At 41.0% G+C, this 18,218-nt stretch overlaps 1 protein-coding gene across 3 annotated transcripts in view; it reads right to left on the minus strand.

Annotated features, from left to right (window-relative positions):
• Positions 1 to 15,715: 15,715 nt before the first annotated feature.
• Positions 15,716 to 18,218, minus strand: part of LOC106145166 (uncharacterized) — a 28,329-nt gene continuing 25,826 nt past the window's right edge. For 2 of the 3 annotated variants that reach the window (XR_013434626.1, XM_040289284.2), the window contains 2 exons: positions 17,933 to 18,065; positions 15,716 to 16,159 (listed from right to left, as the gene is read on the minus strand). Coding sequence is in view for 2 of the 3 variants with exons in the window: in XM_040289284.2 (XP_040145218.1) it covers positions 17,955 to 18,065 (111 nt within the window). In the remaining variant the exon portion in view is untranslated. Of the gene's footprint in view, positions 18,066 to 18,218 lie in introns of all 3 variants that reach the window. The other variant, XM_078038863.1, reaches the window with a different exon arrangement.

Below are 18,218 nucleotides of genomic sequence, written 5' to 3' on the forward strand. Positions count from 1 at the left end.
TTACTATTGATATATGGTTTGTACTTCCTGCCATGTTTGATTATTTATCTTTTTTTTTTCTAATTTAGTTTGTTTCTCCATGATTGGCTCTCCCCCCGTCCTCTGTCTTTACCGAGGCACTTCCCACTGAAGGTTTTGGTTATTGTTTTTTATTTCTTCCTCGTGTAGTGTTTTGCTCAAGACGCTTTGCAATGCTGGTTTTCTGGCTACAAATTCTTTTAGCTTTTGTTTATCATGAAAGATTTTTATTTCATTGTCATACCTGAAGCTTAATTTTGCTGGATACAGAATTCTTGGTTGGCATCCATTGTCTTTCAGTGTTTGAAATACGTTGTTCCAGGAACTTCTCGCTTTCAGCATCTGTGATGAAAAATCCGTTGTTAACCTAATTGGCTTACCCCTAAATGTAACCTGCCTCCTTTCTCTTGTAGCTTTTAATATTTTCTCTTTGTTTTGTATATTGTATATCTTCATAACAGTGTGTCTTGGCGTTGGTCTACTGTGATTTTGTGTGCTCAGTGTCCTGTATGCATCTATAATTTGTATATCTGTTTCCTTTTTTATTTCTGGAAAGTTTTATGTAATTATTTCATTCAGGAGGTTACTCATTCCCTTGGTATGAATCTCTGTGCCTTCCTCTATCCCGATGACTCGTAAGTTTGGTTTTTTTATGTTATCCCAAATCTCTTGGATGTTTTTCTCATGATTTTTTACCAGCCTATCTGAGTTGGCTAGACTCTTTTCAAGATGATATATATTGTCTTCATTATCTGACGTTCTGGCTTCTACTTGCTCCACTCTGTTAGTGATACTCTCGATTGAGTTTTTAATTTGGTTTATCATTTCCTTCATTTCTAGAATTATTGTTTGATTTTTTTAATAATCTCAATCTCCTGATAAAGATGCTTAACTTCTTCTTTTATCTGTTTATGTAATTCATTTTCAATGTGATCTTTAAGGTTCCTTTCCATCTGTCTAAGGTGTTCCTTGAGTTCTTTATGTGGCCATTTTTCTGATGACTCTAGGTCCTCCTGAATATTTAGGCTGTCCTTCATTGTTTGTACTCCTTTTCTTCCTTGCTTTTTTATGCTCAAGTTACTTCTTGTTCTGTTTGACTGATGAGTTACTCTTTACTCTTATAAATTTATTTGATGCTTGGGAGGAGAGATATTAGAAGGGGAGGGAATAAGTCACTAAAGAGGATGAGTGTAGGCAGGTAGAATTCAAGGGAGGGGGAATAAGAAAATTGAAAAGAAATGAAGAGACAAAAGAAAAAAGTGAAAAGAAAGAAAGAAAAAACGAAGAAATAAAAATTTAAAACCAAAAAAAATTATAATGATAATAAAAAAATTGGAAATTAAAGTTTAAAAAATAATAGTAATACTAATAAAATAAAAAGAATTTAAAAAAATTGAAACCATTAATAAGAAAGTTAAAGAACAACAACAACATCAACAACAAAAAGTGAAAATAAAATAAAAAATACTAATAATAATCATTAAAAATAATAATAATAATAATAAATGCAGTCATAGAGCTCGATTAACTTCTCTTCCAGTAGGTGGAGCTATGCCCACTGGGCCTGGCTTCTCTTCTTGATATGTGGGAACCAATCACTATGCCTCAGCTCTTCTTCCCAGACTGTGCGCGTCTCCAATCCTGAGTGCCTAGGGCCTTCTCTTGTGGTTCCTCAAGCCAGGCCCCGCTCACCTGTGACACTCACCACAATACTGGCTACACGCCGGGTCTGCTGCTCCTGGGAGCCCTGTTTTCATGGATGCCTGGGCACACCCTTTCTGTTTGCCTCCTTCAGACCCTAAGTTTGTAGGGCTTGGGGCTGAGGACCCCCAGCGAATTTGTTTGCCCTCAGGTAGCAACTCCCCTGGTAGCTGGTGCAAGGGACCTCTGTTGTCAGCACTGGTGGGAGCGATAGCTGGGAGTTCTGCGCCGCTAGTCCCGCGTCACTCCTGATTCCCTCGGTCTGGCTATGGTGCTCAGTTGGCTTTTACCTCTGTGAGTTCAGGTGGGCCGACTAGTTATTTCAGCGAGATCATTAGTGCTGAGTCACAAGAAGCAGGCGAACTGGAGCTAGAATGCAGCCAATCCGGACTCGGTGTGTTCTGAGAAGGCTAGACTGTTCGCCCAGGGTCCACTTCAGCTCAACAGTGTCTAGTGGTCCTGAGCGAACAGTATTTTGACAGTTTACTTCTCCCTATGCCCGCACAGCTGAAGGGGTTAGAGACTTGATCTCTCTGCGTCCGCCGCCATGTTGGATCACTTAGATTTTAAATTGTCACTCATCTTATCAGCTGTTCCATTTTACTCGACAGCTCACTCACGTGGTGAAGAGTCTGTTCTCAGGTGCTCCACGGGAAGTGGCGGCATTGGCGGCGGCAGCGGCCAAGCTGTGGCCTTCGGGACCCCCCTGGAGGGGGTGCGGGCTGGGGTCGGGGAGGCAGCGCCTCGGGGCCCGCGCTGGCTGGGTACTGGGCACGCAAGGGAGCGGACGGGGTGGGGGAAAGAAATTGAGATCTAGATTTAGGGAGTGAGCGTGGGAGGAGAGACGGCGGGGGAGAAGCAAAGCGGAAAGGCGGAGAGGAGAAGGAGAAGGGGCCAAGGGAACCGGGCAGCTCGGGGGCTGCAGCCTTACTGCTTGTGATGAAGTCGTGATGGACTCACTCCACCTTGGCTGGAGTCGTGGCGGATTCACTCCACCTAAGCCCTTTTCTTGACACGGTGCTGAGTCTTTGTGGACAGATCTCCTTTAATGATCTTTACTTCTTCTTTTAAGATGCGGCAACATACGCTGCGGGTGCGGCGGCGCGGAGCACAGAGCGGCTCACTCACTTCCCGCCGCCATCTTTCCCAAATCTATTTGGGAACTTTGCGTTACTATTTCTACTACTTGTAATTTACTAAATGCAAATAGGTGAATGTTTCTATGCTTCTTATTGTCTTCCCAAGTATGTAGCTACCCTAAAATACCTCCTGACTGTTCCCCTACCCCCCCTTCAATAGAGTTCTCCTCCAAAGTAGCTAAGATATATTAACCCTCATACCCTCATATCTTTCCTCCTAAACATAAAGTCCAATGCCAGACCCTCAGTTCTCTTTATGCCACCAGAATCTGATGACTTTTATGAAGCTAATGAATTTATTTTAAATTATAATTGAACCCAACATCTCTAGACATTGTCTCCCAACACAAAAGAGAGATGTCGGAGCTATACAAAAGCAATACAAATCTATGGGAGAAAAATAAAAACACAACAGTCACACAGAGTTGGAAAGAAATGTGAGCAACATGAAAAAAAACAAGAAAAAAAACACAATAAATGCAGGACACCTCAACAATAGAGGAGTTAATAGCTACAGCAAAAAAAATGTCAGATAAAGATTTCAAGATATACTGCTCAGATGATCTGGAGTCTCAAGGAAGACCTTATATAGCAAATGCAAACAATGAAATAACACTTTGACAATGAAATACATAAACAAATCCAAGAAGCAAAAGATCAACTCTACAGGAGATAGAGGTTATACCAAAAAAAAAAAAATACAAGCAGAAATTTTGGAAATGAAGGAAATTGTAAATCAAATTAAAATCTCAAATGAGAGTATCACCAGCAGAGTAGAACAATTAGAAGTCAGAACATCAGACAATGAAAACAAAGTATGTCATCTCAAAAAGTCTAGACAGCTCAGAAAGGCTGATAAGAAATCACAAGCAGATCATCCAAGAAAATTGGAATAACATAAAGAGATCAAATTTAAGAGTTATTGGGATAGAGGAAAGTTTAAAGGTCCAAACCAAAGGAATGAGCAATCTGTTCAATGAAATAATTTTAGAAAACTTTCCAGACATGAAGAATGAAATGGAAATCCAAATCCTAGAAGCTTACAGGAGGCTGAGTGTACAAAACTACAAGATATCCACACCAAGACACATTATAATGAAAATGCCAACATACAGAACAAGGAGAGAATTTTAAAAGCCACAAGAGAAAGGAGGCAGATTACATTTATGGGTAAACCAATTAGGTTAATGGCTGATTTTTCAACACAGACACTGAAAGCTAGAAGATCCTGGAACAAAGTATTTCAAATGCTGAAATTAATGGGTTCCAACCAAGAATCTTATATCCAGCAAAATTAAGCTTCCAGTTTGATGATGAAATAAAAACCTTCCATGATAAACAACATCAAGTGAAAAAATAAAGAAGCATCAAAAGATTACCAACCAAGAAAAGCCCAGGACCAGATGGATAAACAGCAGAGTTTTACAAGACCTTTGAAGAACTAATAGCAATAATCTTATTATTAATGACTTATTATTAATAATAACTATTTCAGTAAACATTTTTTTTCATATAGAAATAGAAAAAGAGGGAGTATTTCCAAATTCATTCTATGAGGCCAATATCACCCTGATTCCAAAGCCAGAAAAAGACACTTCAAAGAAAGAAAACTTCAGACCAATATCTCTAATGAATATAGATGCAAAAATCCTCAATAAAATTCTGGCAAATTGCATACAAAAACAAAAACATGGTGCATATCAAAAAGATCGTGCACCATGATCAAGTGAGATTCATCCCCAGGATGCAAGGATGGTTCAACATACAGAAATCAGTGAGTATAATTCACCACATGAATAGACTTAAGCCTATTGATAAGAATCATCTTGATAGATGCAGAAAAAGCATTTGACAAAATACAGCACCCCTTTATGTTCAAAACACTAGAAAAACTAGGGATAACAAGAACTTAGCTCAACATTGTAAAAGCTATCTATATTAAGCCTCAGGCCAGCATCATTCTAAATGGAGAAAAATTGAAGACATTCCCTCTAAAATCTGGAAAAAGACAGGGATGCCCTCTCTCACCACTTCTATTCAACATAGTTCTGGAAGCACTGGCCAGAGCAATTAGACAGACAAAAGAAATTAAAGGAATAACTATAGGAAAAGGAGAACTTAAACTATCTCTATTTGCTGATGTTATGATTCTGTACCTAGAAGACCAAAAAGGCTCTACAAGAAACTTCTAGAACTATTAAATGAATTCATCAAAGTGGTATGATATAAAATCAACACCCATAAATCAAAGGCATTCCTGTATATCAGTGACAAATTCTCTGAAATGGAAATGGGGAAAACTACCCCATTCACAATATCCTAAAAAAAAAAAAAAAAAAAAAAAACAAAAAAAACTTGGGAACCAACTTAACAAAAGAGGTGAAAGATCTATACAATGAAAACTATAGAAACCTAAGGAGAGAAATAGAAGAAGACCTTAGAAGATGGAAAGATATACCTTGCTCATGGATAGGCAGAATTAATATTATTAAAATGGCCATATTACCAAAAGCACTTTACAAATTCATTGCGATTTTGATCAAAATCCCAATGACATTCCTCACAGAAATAGAAAAAGCAATTATAAAAATTCATCTGGAAAAATAAGAGACCCAGAATAGCTAAAGCAATCCTTAGCAGAAAGAGTGAAACAGGTGGCATCGATATACCAGATCTTAAAACTATACTACAGAGCAATAGTAACAAAAAAAAGCATGGCATTGGCACCAAAACAGGGTGGTAGACCAATGGTACAGAATAGAGGACACAGAGACTATCCCACAAAATTACAACTATATTAGACAAAGGTGCTAAAAGCATGCAATGGAGAAAGAATAGCATCTTCAACAAATAGTGCTGGGAAAACTGAAAATCCATATGCAACAAAATGAAATTGAATCCCCTTCTCTTATCATGCACAAAAGTTAAGTTGAAATGGATCAAGGATCTAGGAATCAAACCAGAGACTCCGCATCTAATAGAAAAAAAAGTTGGCCCTAATTTCCATCACGTGGGGTTAGGCCCCAATTTCCTTAATAAGACCCCTATAACACAAGAATTAAAACCAAGAATCAACAAATGGTATGGATTCAAACTAAAAAGTTTTTTCTCAGAAAGAGAGATAATATGTGAGGTGAATAGGGAGCCTACATCCTGGGAACAAATTTTTACCCCTCACACATCAGATAGAGCTCTAATCTCTAGGGTATATAAAGAGCTCAACAAGTTAAACACAAAAAAACAAAAAACAAATAACTCAATCAACAACTGGGTCAGGGACCTGAACAGACACTTCTCAGAAGAGGATACACAATTAATCAACAAATACACGAAAAAATTCTCACCATCTCTAGCAATCAGAGAAATGCAAATTAAAACTACTCTAAGGTACCGTCTCACTCCAGTAAGAATGGAAGCCATTATGAAGTCAAACAACAACAAGTGCTGGTGAGGATGTGGGGGAAAAGATACACTCATACATTGTTGGTGGGACTGTAAATTGGTGCAGCCAACTTGGAAAGCAGTATAGAGATTCCTTGGAACGCTGGGAATGGAACCACCATTTGACCCAGCTATCCCTCTTCTCTGTCTATACCCAAAGGACCTAAAAACAGCATAATACAGGTACACAGCCACATCAATGTTTATAGCAGCACAATTCAAAATAGCTAGACTATGGAACCAACCTAGATGCCCTTCAATGGATGAACGTATTTTAAAAATGTGGCATTTATACACAATGGAATATTACTCAGCACTAAAAAATAACAAGATCATGACATTTGCAGGGAAAATGGATGGCATTAGAGCAGATTATGCTAAGTGAAGTTAGCCAATTCCTAAAAAAAACAAATACTGAATGTCTTCTCTGTATAAGGGGTCGACTCAAAATGGGGTAGGGAGGAAGAGCATGGGAAGAAGATTACCTCTAGATAGGGAAGAGAGGTTGGAGGGAAAGGGAGGGAGAAGGGGAATTGCATGGAAGATGTAAGGAGACCCTCATCGTTATACAAAATACATGTATGAAGATGTGAGAAAAATAAAAGAATAGTGTCACCTTAGATTGGGTAGAGAGAAGTGATGGGAGGGGAAGGGAGAGGAGGGGGGGAAGGAAGGATAGTGGAATGAAATAGACATTATTATTGCTGTGTGTATATACGTGACTGCATGACAAATATAATTCTGCAACCAGTACACTCAGAAAAATGAGAAATTATATCCCATCTGATTCAAATGTATGATATGTCAAGGTCATTATACTGTCATGTGTAACTAATTAAAACAAATTTAAAACTTTAAAAAAATTCTCCAAACAATTAACATTGTTAATTATGTTGTGGACAAAATCATCTAACACTCAACCTAATTTATATGAAATAGTGAATGTTTGATGAAATTTATGGAAAAATATACTACCATATTGGGATATATAGACTAGTGGAATGAGTATACAACCATACCATCAATAAATTCAAAAATCAAGTGGATGTTTATAAATCAATGATCATCTGTACTCAGTAGCAGAAATGCCTCACCCACTGTGTAACACAGGACATATTATCCTGCAATATAGGTGCAAGTAAGGTAAAAGTGAGTTCCACAGTCTTCTCAGCAACAATGGGTTGATTGACAAGGGAATACACAGGGAAGTTTACATAAAGGCTGATGGAATAATAGAACATAATATTGACATTGAGTCTTGCTCTATTGGGAAGTGATTTCCTTCACATCCACCTCAGTATGAGTGGCTTCAACATATTAAGGGTCCCTGAACTTGCCTCTCAACATGATGAATCTGGATGCTAGGTGCACAGTTAACATTTAACCATCTAGCCTTGAAGTCCTGTGAGAGGTCATGCCTCTTTCAAAAAAAAAAAAAAAGAAAGCAAACATATTTTTTTATAAATTTAAGGAGAGATGTTTTAATTAATGAATACATTGTACAATTTCCAAATCAGGATAGACAGCATATTCATGATCTCAAACACTTATCACTTGTTTTAGTGAGTCATTCAATTCTTTCTTACAGTTATTTTGAAGTCTACAAATATTTATGTTAATTTCAGTCACTACTCTGCCATAGAACTCCAGGAAATATTCTTCCTATTGAACTTTGGACTTGTTGACCAAATTCAGCTCATTTTTCTCTGTCCTCTGACCTCTCCAGCCACTAGCAAGGACTTTTATATTATCTGCTTCTATGAGATCCATTTTTTTTTAGTTTCCACATTGAAATCCTGTGGCATTTGCCTTTCAGATCCTGAATTATTACTGCTCTTGCCTGCCCTTCTCTGCCTCAACATGCCCTGTCCCTACCCAGCCCTACTTGTCATGCCTTACCTTCCCATGACTTGTCTACTAGTGGGGAGGTAAGCCAAACAACCTTGCCTTGCATTGTTATGGATTCCCTGTTGAGGGGAAGCCAGGGAAAACATGCCTTACCTTGACCTGAACTGTACTTCTTGTCTTCCCCTGCCTTTTCATGCCCTGTCCTGTCCTGTTCTGACTGCCCTGCTCTGCCTTAACTGGACTGGCATTCCTTGCCTTGTCATAGCTTGGTTATTGGGGAAAGTCAAGCTAACCATCTTTGTCTTGCCATGAATTGCCTATTGAGGGGAAGGGAAGCCCAGCCATTCTTGCCTTACCTTCATGTCACCTTGTTAATGGGTTGAAGAAAAGCCAATCCATCCTTGCCTTCCTTTTTTTCATGCCATATGATAGCTTGACTGTCACAAAGTAGCCAAGTGTAGCCAAGTCAAGCCAAGATGGCCTATTTTCTTCATGCTTTGTCTTGCTTTATATTTCCATATTTTAGCTGTCTATGAGAAGCCCAAGCGAGCCAAGTCTTTTCTTCCCTTCCCTTGTCTTGACTTGCCTTGCTGCAACTTGGCAGTCAAAGACCTGCATTAGTTTTACCTGCCCTGTATTAACTTGCCCTCTTCCTGACCTAAATTTTTTTGGGGGGGGTGGTGGGTAACAGGGATTGAGCCCAGGGGCACTTAACCACTGAGCTACATACCCAGTCCATTTTAATTTTTTATTTTGATATGAGGTCTCACTGAGTTGCTTAGGGTCTTGCTAGTTACTGAGGCAGGCTTTGAACTTGTGATCCTCCTACCTGAGATTACAGGCGTGTGCCACTCTTGCCTTGCTTGATTTCCCATGCCTTACCACTGCTTAACTACCCAAAAGAAGTTAAGCCAAACCAAGATGTGCCTTTCCTCTTCATGCCTTTTCTTGCCTTACATTGTTATATTTTGGCTTTCAAATGAGAAGCCAAGCAAAACAAGATTTGATTTCCTTTTCCTTTCCTTGATGTGCTTTGCCACAGCTTGGCAATAGAGGACAAGATTTGCCCTGCTCTGCCTTGCCCTGCCCTGTCCTGCCTGGCTCTGTACACATGAGAATAGAGTGTATTTTGATATGTTATACAGACAAGGAGTATAATTTCCCATTTTTGTGGTTGTACATTAATCTATAGGATATACAAAGACTCCACTATTTGGAGACAAACTATATACCCCTAAGGCATGCCCTACATGCCCTACCCTGCCTTACTTTGTCTTAATTCCTAAGCCTTTCCATTATTTGTCTATCAGGGATCATGCAAGCCATTTCATCCCTGCTTTGCCTTATGAAGCCCTGCTTTTTGAAGGAAAGTGAAGCCCGGCCATCTTTGATGTCCCTTGCCATATATTGACCATGGAAGGAAAGGCAAACCCATTCATCTTTGTCTTGCCTTGCAAGACTTTGCTATTGGGTTGACTGTAAACCAAGCCATTTTTCCTTCCTTGGTTTCCCATATCTTGCCATGGTTTGACTATTGAGGAAAAGCCAAGCCAAGCTGTGCCCTTCTTTTTAATGCCTTGTCTTACCAGATGTTGTCGTATTTTGGCTATCAATGAGAAGTCAAGGCAAGCCAAGTCCCTCCTCCTCTTTTCTTGCCTTTACTTACCTTGCCACAGTTTAGTGATCCAGGAGAAGCCCTGCATTGTTCTGCTATGCCCTGTCTGGCCCTGCCCAACACTGCTCTGCTCTACTCTGCCCAATACTACCTTGACTTGATTTGACTTCCTTTGCCTTGCCTGTCTTGGCTTACGTGGGGAAAGTGACCCAAGATATCTTTGTCTTGTTTTGACAAGAATTGACTGTTGAGGGGAAATGAAGCTCAGCTACGCCTCACTGTGCCATTGTTTGACTGTAGAGGGAAAGCAAACCAACCCAACCTTGTCTTCTCTGGCCAAGGATTGACCTACAAAGGGAAGTGAAATCCAGCCTTCCTTGTTTTGTCTTGCCATAGATTACTGTGGAGGAAAGGCAAGCCCTGTCATTCTTGCCTTGCTTTGGCAAGATTTTGTTATTGGGTTGAAGGAAAATCAAGTCATCCGTGCCTGCCTTGGTTCCCCATGCCTTTCCACGGCTTTACTATTGAGAAGCCAAGCCAAGTCAAGCTGTTCCTGTCCTCATCATACCTCGTGTTGCCTTACTTTGCCATGCTTTTGGCCATCAATGAGAAGGCAAGGCAAATCCAAGTCTTGCTTCCCATTTCCTTGCCTTGCCTTGTATTTCCACAGGTTGGCAATTGTTAGCTCTGGCCTAGCCTAGCCTTTCCTGCCCTGTGCCACATTAATTTGTCCTCTCCCTTCTTTGCATTTACATTCACTGCTCTGCCCAACATTTACTTGTCCTGCCTGGCCTTGCCATTGCTCATCTATCAGGTGGAAATCAAGCCAGCCAACCTTGCTTTGCCTTGCCATGGATTGCTTATTGAGGGGAAGCCTGTTCTAACAGGGCTTACTCTGCCCTGCCCTGGCCTTCCTGCCTTGTCCTTCCAGGCCTTCCCTCTTCTTTTCTGCTATTCTCTGCCCTGCCTGAACTTGACTTGCCTTCCTTTGCCTTACTGTGGCTTGGCTATTGGGTGAAGCACAAGACTAATGAGGGAATGTAAAGCCCAGTCTTCTTTGCCTGGGCCTGGCATTATTGTGCTATTGTGTTGAAGACAAGACAAGCCATCCTTGCCTACCTTGTATTCCCATGCCTTTCCAGAGCTTGACTATTGAGAAGTCAAGACAAACCATGCTCTGCCTGTCCTTTTCATGCCTTGTCTTGCCTTATGTTGCCATGTTTTGACTGTCAATGAGAAGCCAAAGCCAACCCTTGTTTTCCCTTTACTTACCTTTCTTTGTCTTGCCATTCCTTGGTTATCAAGGGGAAACCAAGATAAAACTAACTAAGCCTTACCTTTACTTCCCTTGCCTTCCCTTGACTTTCCATAAGTGGGTTATTAATGAGAGGTCATGTGGGCTACAACCAGAAAGGTCATAGAGGCAAAGCTACACAAGCCTTTTGGAGAGAACATCACAGGGCCATGGTCCCCAGATGCTGGATGTAAAGCCACAGGATTTATTTGACCAGCTGGATTTGGCCCTATCCCTCCATTATATGCCCCTATGTCATTTTTTTGTAATGGAAATATTTACTCTGTGCCATTGTATAATGGATATATGTAACTTATTTTTATCTTTACAGGGGTAACACCCAAGGGTTTTCCTTGAGTCGCAGATGAGATTTTGAACTTGGATTTGGGGTAATGCTAGAATTGTTAAGACTATGGGGATTCTTGAAAATGGAATAAATGTATTTTTCACTGTACAATGGGTTATTCTTCATTGATCAGGAGTCAGGAATGGAATGTTATGGCTTATATAAATATATTCCACAGTCAATCATTTTCAGAGGTGAAATGATTAGATTATGAGAGGTGTGACCTAATTAGTGTATTGATCCACTGATGGATTAACTGGGCAGTAACCGTAGTCTGGTAGAGTATGACTAGAAGTAGGTCATTGAGTGTGTAACTTTGGGGTTTACATATTGTCCCTGTTAATAATAGCTCTCTGATTCCTAGTTCTATCAGCTGCTTTCCTCTGCCACACGCTTCTACCATGATGCTCTGTCTCATCCAAGGCCCAGAGCTGTAGATTCTGCCCAGCAGGGACTGAACCTTTGTAACCTTGAGACAAAATAAACTTAGTCTGCGTTATTCTTATCAGTTATTTTTGTCACAGTGATTACAATACTGTCTGAAATGCCTTGCTTTGCTCACCTTTGCCTTACCTTGACCTATCTTGCCATGGCATGGCTATTGATAGGAAGTTAAGCCAAAAATAAGGTAATCCTTACCTTGCCTTATCTTGCCTTGCTATGAATTTGACTTGCTTCTCTTTGCCATGGTTTGGCTATTGAGGGAAAGATTATTCTTGTCTTGTCTTACCTAGCCTAAACTTTTTTACTATGGTTTGGCTATCAAGGGGAAGCCAAGCCAAGCTAGGTCAAGTCTTACCTTGACTTGCCTTTACTTGATTTGCTTTGGCTGTCATGGGGAAACCAAGCCTTAGCTTGGTTATCAAGAAGAATCCAAGCCAGTCCAACTCTTACCTTGTTTTTTCTTGCCTTCTCTTTCCTTTCCATGGCTTGGCTATTGAGGGAAAACAAAGACAAGTCCAGCTTTGCTTTGCCTTGCAATTGCTTTGTTATTGAGGGGAGGTCAAGCCAAGCCAACCTCTCCTTGTCTTGCCTCACCTAACCATGGCTTCACTATCAAGGGAAGCCAATCCATGCAAGGCCAAGTCTTCCCTTGCCTTACCTTACATTGACTAGTAGCTGGGATCCAGGGTTGGAGCTGTCATATTCACACATTGAAGAGAGCTGTTAAATATTGGGATTCCATGCTCCTTCCCATCTGTGGCCACAAATATGGGTTGGGAGGTGAATCCAGAGTTAATGGGAAGTTTCATTTGAGTGAAACAGAACAACCTCCTGGAAGCCAGGGCAGAAGTGTCCATGGCTTAGGCCATGATGACCTGGAGGGATGTGGGGCATAGAAAGGGCTCAGATAGTGTGAGGAATGCTCCCAATGACCAAAGCAGCAAGGGACTGTGCCAGAGGAAGGCTCCAGGAGGAGAAACTGAGAAGGGGGAGAGCTGTTCAGGGTGTTGACACCCAAGTAAGACATGAGCTAGGGAGCCAAGAATTCAGATGTGTTGACTGAGGGGCTAGGATTGAGGACAGAGGTAATGATTGGGAGAATAGTGGAGACGGAAGGCACTAGGCTCTGATGTATGAGTGGGACTCTGAGACAGGAGAATCCACACACATTAAGGTGAGGAACAATATTTGGGAGGTGCTAAGAGTATCAGGGAGGGCAAAGTGGTACCTCTTTGTTGCTTTGGGATACAAAAGACCTGGGTCATTCCTAATTAGAGGGCCCTCCAGATGGGCTTTGACATAAAGAGGGTGGAAAGCCCCACTTCTGTTACAGGAGCAGTCAAGGCAGGAGTTGGTTTTATGAAGCAGTCCTTACCTGGATCCTAGGACTAGAATTTGGGGTCAAGGGACAGGTCATCTCTCTGGCTGTCCTTGATAATGGGAAGGAAGCAGAAGTCAGCAAGGTGACTGTGTCTGAGAATAGTGAATGTGAAGAGGGGCCTAGAAGTGGCACTGAGGGAGGAGAAGAGTATGTGCCATGAGTCATGCTCCCTCCCAAACCCACAGTGCACAAAGGTGGCCACTCGGACAAATCTTAGGGGGACCTTGGGCCCAAATAGTCCTGCCTCCTCCTGCACCTCCTGTGTTGCGCATTCCAGATGGGTGCTGGAGGAACATCAAGAGGAGGAATAGTTCTTATACTAAGCAGCAGGAGACAGCAGGAAGGCTGAATTTCAGTTTCAGATGGCCTGAGACTAATCTTTAAATACATTGTTCATGTACCACTTGTTTCTCCAGGTCTAGATATTGAGCAGTGACATGAAAACCCAGTTTGGGAGGAAGTGGCTACAGCAGAGGGTCCTTGCAAAGGAATTTTGCAATCTTGGAGTCTAGAATTCTTAGGGGTAGGTGTGCAATTCTTGGTTATATGTCTGCCACCCTCTCATACTGGGTGTTCCTCTGGGAAACCTCTGATGCCAGAGAAGTTGTTTTAGTCAGCTATTTCACTGCTGTGACCAAAAGATCTGACAAGAACAATGTACGGAAGGAAGGGTTTTATCTGGGGCTCACATTTTGGAGGTGTCAGTCCACAGATGGTCAGTTTCATTGCTGTTGGCCCAAGGTGGGGCAGAATATCATGACATGAGAGTGTGGAGAAAGAAAGCAGCTCAGGACACAGCACTAGGGAGCAGAGAGTGTGAGCACCACCCACCAGGGATGAAATATATACCCCAAAGACACACCACCATAACCTTCCACACCCAGCAACACCCTACCTGCCTACAGTACCACCCAGTTTATGAATTCAAGGGGATTCATGCATCAATTGATTGGATTAAGGTTTCCAAACCCAATCATTTCATCTCTAAACTTCCTTGCATTGTCTCAAACGTGAGATTTTGGGGGAGACTGCATATCCATACAAGGCACAATCCTTGTTTTCTTTTGTGGACAAGCTGCAGAACAGCCTGCAGTGTGATAAGGCTGGACCTTTCTGTGCAGCAACAGAAACCTCAAGTGGAGTTGCATGAGCTTGTGATGTTTTTTTTTTGTTGTGGCAGGAACTTACAGAGGTAAATCTGGGAACTCTGGTAGACTCTTTCTTAGCAGTTCTGGATATGAAGGTTTCTCTGCAGAGCTTCACTCTTAGGCATGAAGGAAGAACAGCCTCTACTGACCTCCAGGGGCCTAAATGAGAACCATGCATCCCCAGTACCATTGGAGACTATTCTATTATGATCATGCTTGTCCATAACCAGATGTGACCAAAGCAGCAGGGATTGTGCAAAAATACTGCAAACAGGGTGTCAAAAACAGATGTACAAAACCATGCAATTCCCAGCTCCCAGTATGCTGGCCTCCCTGGGCCTTGGGATACTCCATGTAAGGCCACCTGGGGGAAGGAAGGGATGCACATTGGGAAGTTTTTTGCCTTGGTCTGTCCTTCCTGATGCAATATCCAGTGTTCCTTCCTTCTCCTGATTCCCTGTAAAGGGGGACGCAGATGCTCATGTGTTCCAAGTCTGTGCCAGCAAAAAAAAAAAATTTTTTTTTTGAAATCCCAGTATAGGGGCCACACCCCCTTTGTTTCAATACCCTGACTTATGCTGCTGTAGAGACCTAATTTCAGAGCCAAGCAAGAAGTGCCATCCTAACAGTGAGTTGGAAGGGTTGAGGGAGGAGAAGTAAAAGTACAGTCTTTGGTACCTAGGAAGAAGAGTGACTGGATTCTCCATGACATTCTGAGGTGCTGTCCTCACCCTTATCTCATTACCAGGAAAGGGGAAGCTCTGGTATTTTATAGTATAAAACCACTTTAAAGGGTTTCAAACGGAAGGACAGGGATATCTATGGTCTAGCATCTTTTCCTAGGAATAGTAACAGGCTTATTGTGCTCTGAGTCAGAAAATATGTTCAGAGAACTTTTCTCTCCTCAGCTGAACCCTGTTGTCCAGTGACAACAGAACCATCTAGAATCCAGTGCAATTCAGAGCAGAGTTGAAGCAGGGCAGGAAATTAAGTTTGAGCACTAGGGTCTCAGGAAGCATTGCTCTTGGAAGTTGAAGAGCATGGACTGATATACAAATGCATATGTGTGTGTGTGTGTGTGTGTGTGTGTGTGTGTGTGTGTGTGTATGTATGTGTGTGTATCTTTGGGAACTCTTTGCAACTGGGTGCTGGCCCCAGAGGATCTAGGGTAGTGATCAACATTGAGTTTGCCAGAATTTTCCCAGTGTTAGCAATTAAATTAAAATGTCTTAAATTTTACATGCTCACTCTCATATGACATTTTTGGCATTACCAATCCACTGGGTTCTTGTGAATGTGGAGATTGGAAATGCATGAACATCCCGTGCTTTCTGAAATAATTCAACTATATACATTTTTATTAACTTTTTTAAAAACACAAGAACATGGTTTTGTTCAACCATTAAAAGTTCAATCTTTCCATATTTAAAATATCTACCAGTGTTTTTACTCTTGAAACACTATTTCAGGTAATTGGCCCTCAGGACAATTTGCATTCCCTCTAGGGATTCCGAAATAAAGAGCCAAGGCGACATTCTTGCCTCACTCTTTGATTCTTCCAAGGAGTCCACCCTTCAGGCTTAGGACTCCAGGCTTATCTTTTCTTCATTTTCACCTGCTGCCTGGACCTGCCCAGGCTGTACTGCAGGGGAAAGAAGAATAGTGCAGGCTTTGACCTCAGCCTCATCAGAGCAGTGTGAAAGTAATGGAGTTTTGCATGGCGCTCCATCTTTGTCTTCCCCTTTGCTCTGTTCATCCATTCTGGACGACTTTGTTCCCATTGCCTACAAAAGAAACCATAAAGCATATTTCATTCATCCTTCATTCTTGCTTATTTTTTTCTAATGGAAATTATCTCTAATTTTATTTTTATTCTGAGCTTCTATTCTTCATACTCAAATCAGGTACATTTTATTTTTAAATTTTGCTACTGTGTCATAAATCATACTTGAAGAGAATTTTATGAAATAAACAGTTAAAACTCCAACAAATAGTAAAAATAACAAAAAAGACTTTTACTTTACCATATTAACTTATCCAAACAAACCGGTGTAGTGGGCTTTCCTCAGGGGTTGCTTATTTCCTCATCTGTCGTTGCTGAGCTATGTGCCAGGTAAAGGGCAATTTTTGTTGTGATAAAACTGACTGCTCTTTTCTCAATCTAGCTTGAGGAAAGTTGTTGTTACTTAATTTGAAGTTGAAATAGTTTCTGTGCGCAGTGAATGCGAAAACATGCTAATATGTATATTTTCCTATTATGATAGACCTGCAGTGTGAAAACAATTGGTTAAAAACTGGTTACAAACTTAGAAGACTCATGAAGTCCAGGAAGAATGACATTTTCACCTTTACCTGCACAATATCCAGTGTCTTAGGTGAATACTAAAAACAAAATTTACCAGGATGACCATAAAAAGTCCTCAATTCTCTGAAACAGAGATATGGTAGTAGTACAGCAAAGGGGGGGGGGGGAAACAAGCATTTGTACAGCAGACTATGACTGAATTATACCATTAAATCTTTGAAAGCATTTACTTTACAACCCTTTGACAACTTCATATGTCAAACTATGAAAAGTTTTAGCACAATGCTAACAGAGTTATCTATTTGAAAATTATGAAGTGGAAAAATGAGAAAATGCCACCCCATCATTTTTGCTTGTTCCTTTCCATCCCACTGCCCTCAGGGCTCCCTGGTTTGACATAAATGTCTACACAGCCTCTTGGCCTAAATCATATCTACATTCCTAACAAAATTTTTAGTGGCAAAATTTATAGTTATGAGTAGATGACTTAATCCAATACCACTTTTCATTCAAGATATATGGAAACCTCTAGAGATAATGCACTATAGTTAAAAAATAGGGTGGAAAATTTTGACCCTGTCAACACACTAAGACTGTTATGAAAATGTCATCCTGGTTGGAGAGTGTAAAGAGAACAAGAAATAAGAGACATTTCACTGCCATTTGTAATGATGGAAAAAACAACCTTTAAAAAAAACAGACATGAATGACCCCCCAAGTTTATATCTGAAATATATGAAGTTGAATTAAATATCCCCCATTGTCCTTCCCTCAAATCTAGAACACTATTTTTTTCTTTGTTCAAATTAGTTACAAATGACAGTAGAATGCATTTTGACACATCATATGTAAATGGAGCATAACTTCTCAACCTGCTGGTTGTACATGATGTATAATTGCACCAGTCATGTAATCATATATGAATACAGGGTATTAATACCTGATTCACTGTACTATCCCTTCCATTCCTATACCCCCCCTCCTTCCCCTCCCTACACTCCCCTGTCTAAAGTAGGACAGTATTATTTCTTGGGTGTGTGTTGGGGTGGGTAGGGGGTAAGACAGGATCTTACTAGCTGAGTGTGGCACTGAACTTGTGATCTTCCTGCCTCAGCTGCCTGAATCATTGAGATTAGAGGTGTGCATCACCAAACCAGGCTGTTTCCCTAGACCCATGTCACCAAGGCTCCAGTTCATGCCTATATCTGCTTCTTTGTGGGTTCAATTCATAAAGAAACCAAGATTCACTTACCCTCTGACGAGTAGAGGTCTCTCTAGTGCCCGTTCCCGGACATGACTGAGGGTGCTCGGGCTGAGGCGTGGGGCTCTGGAGCAAGATGACTGGGAGACTGGTGATACTGGTCAACGGGCCAGTGATGATGGTCCTCCAAAGAAAAAAAAGTGTCGTCTGTCACACTAGTCAACTTCTATGCCTATCTACACATTATAACATGGAGTTTCCTGAACATTTAATGGTGATCTGAGAATAATCCAGTCTAAAATGGAATTCCTCAATACAAAGACAGAAATCATACTCT

The sequence above is a fragment of the Ictidomys tridecemlineatus genome, chromosome 2, assembly GCF_052094955.1.
Source record: "Ictidomys tridecemlineatus isolate mIctTri1 chromosome 2, mIctTri1.hap1, whole genome shotgun sequence".
NCBI lineage: Eukaryota > Metazoa > Chordata > Mammalia > Rodentia > Sciuridae > Ictidomys > Ictidomys tridecemlineatus.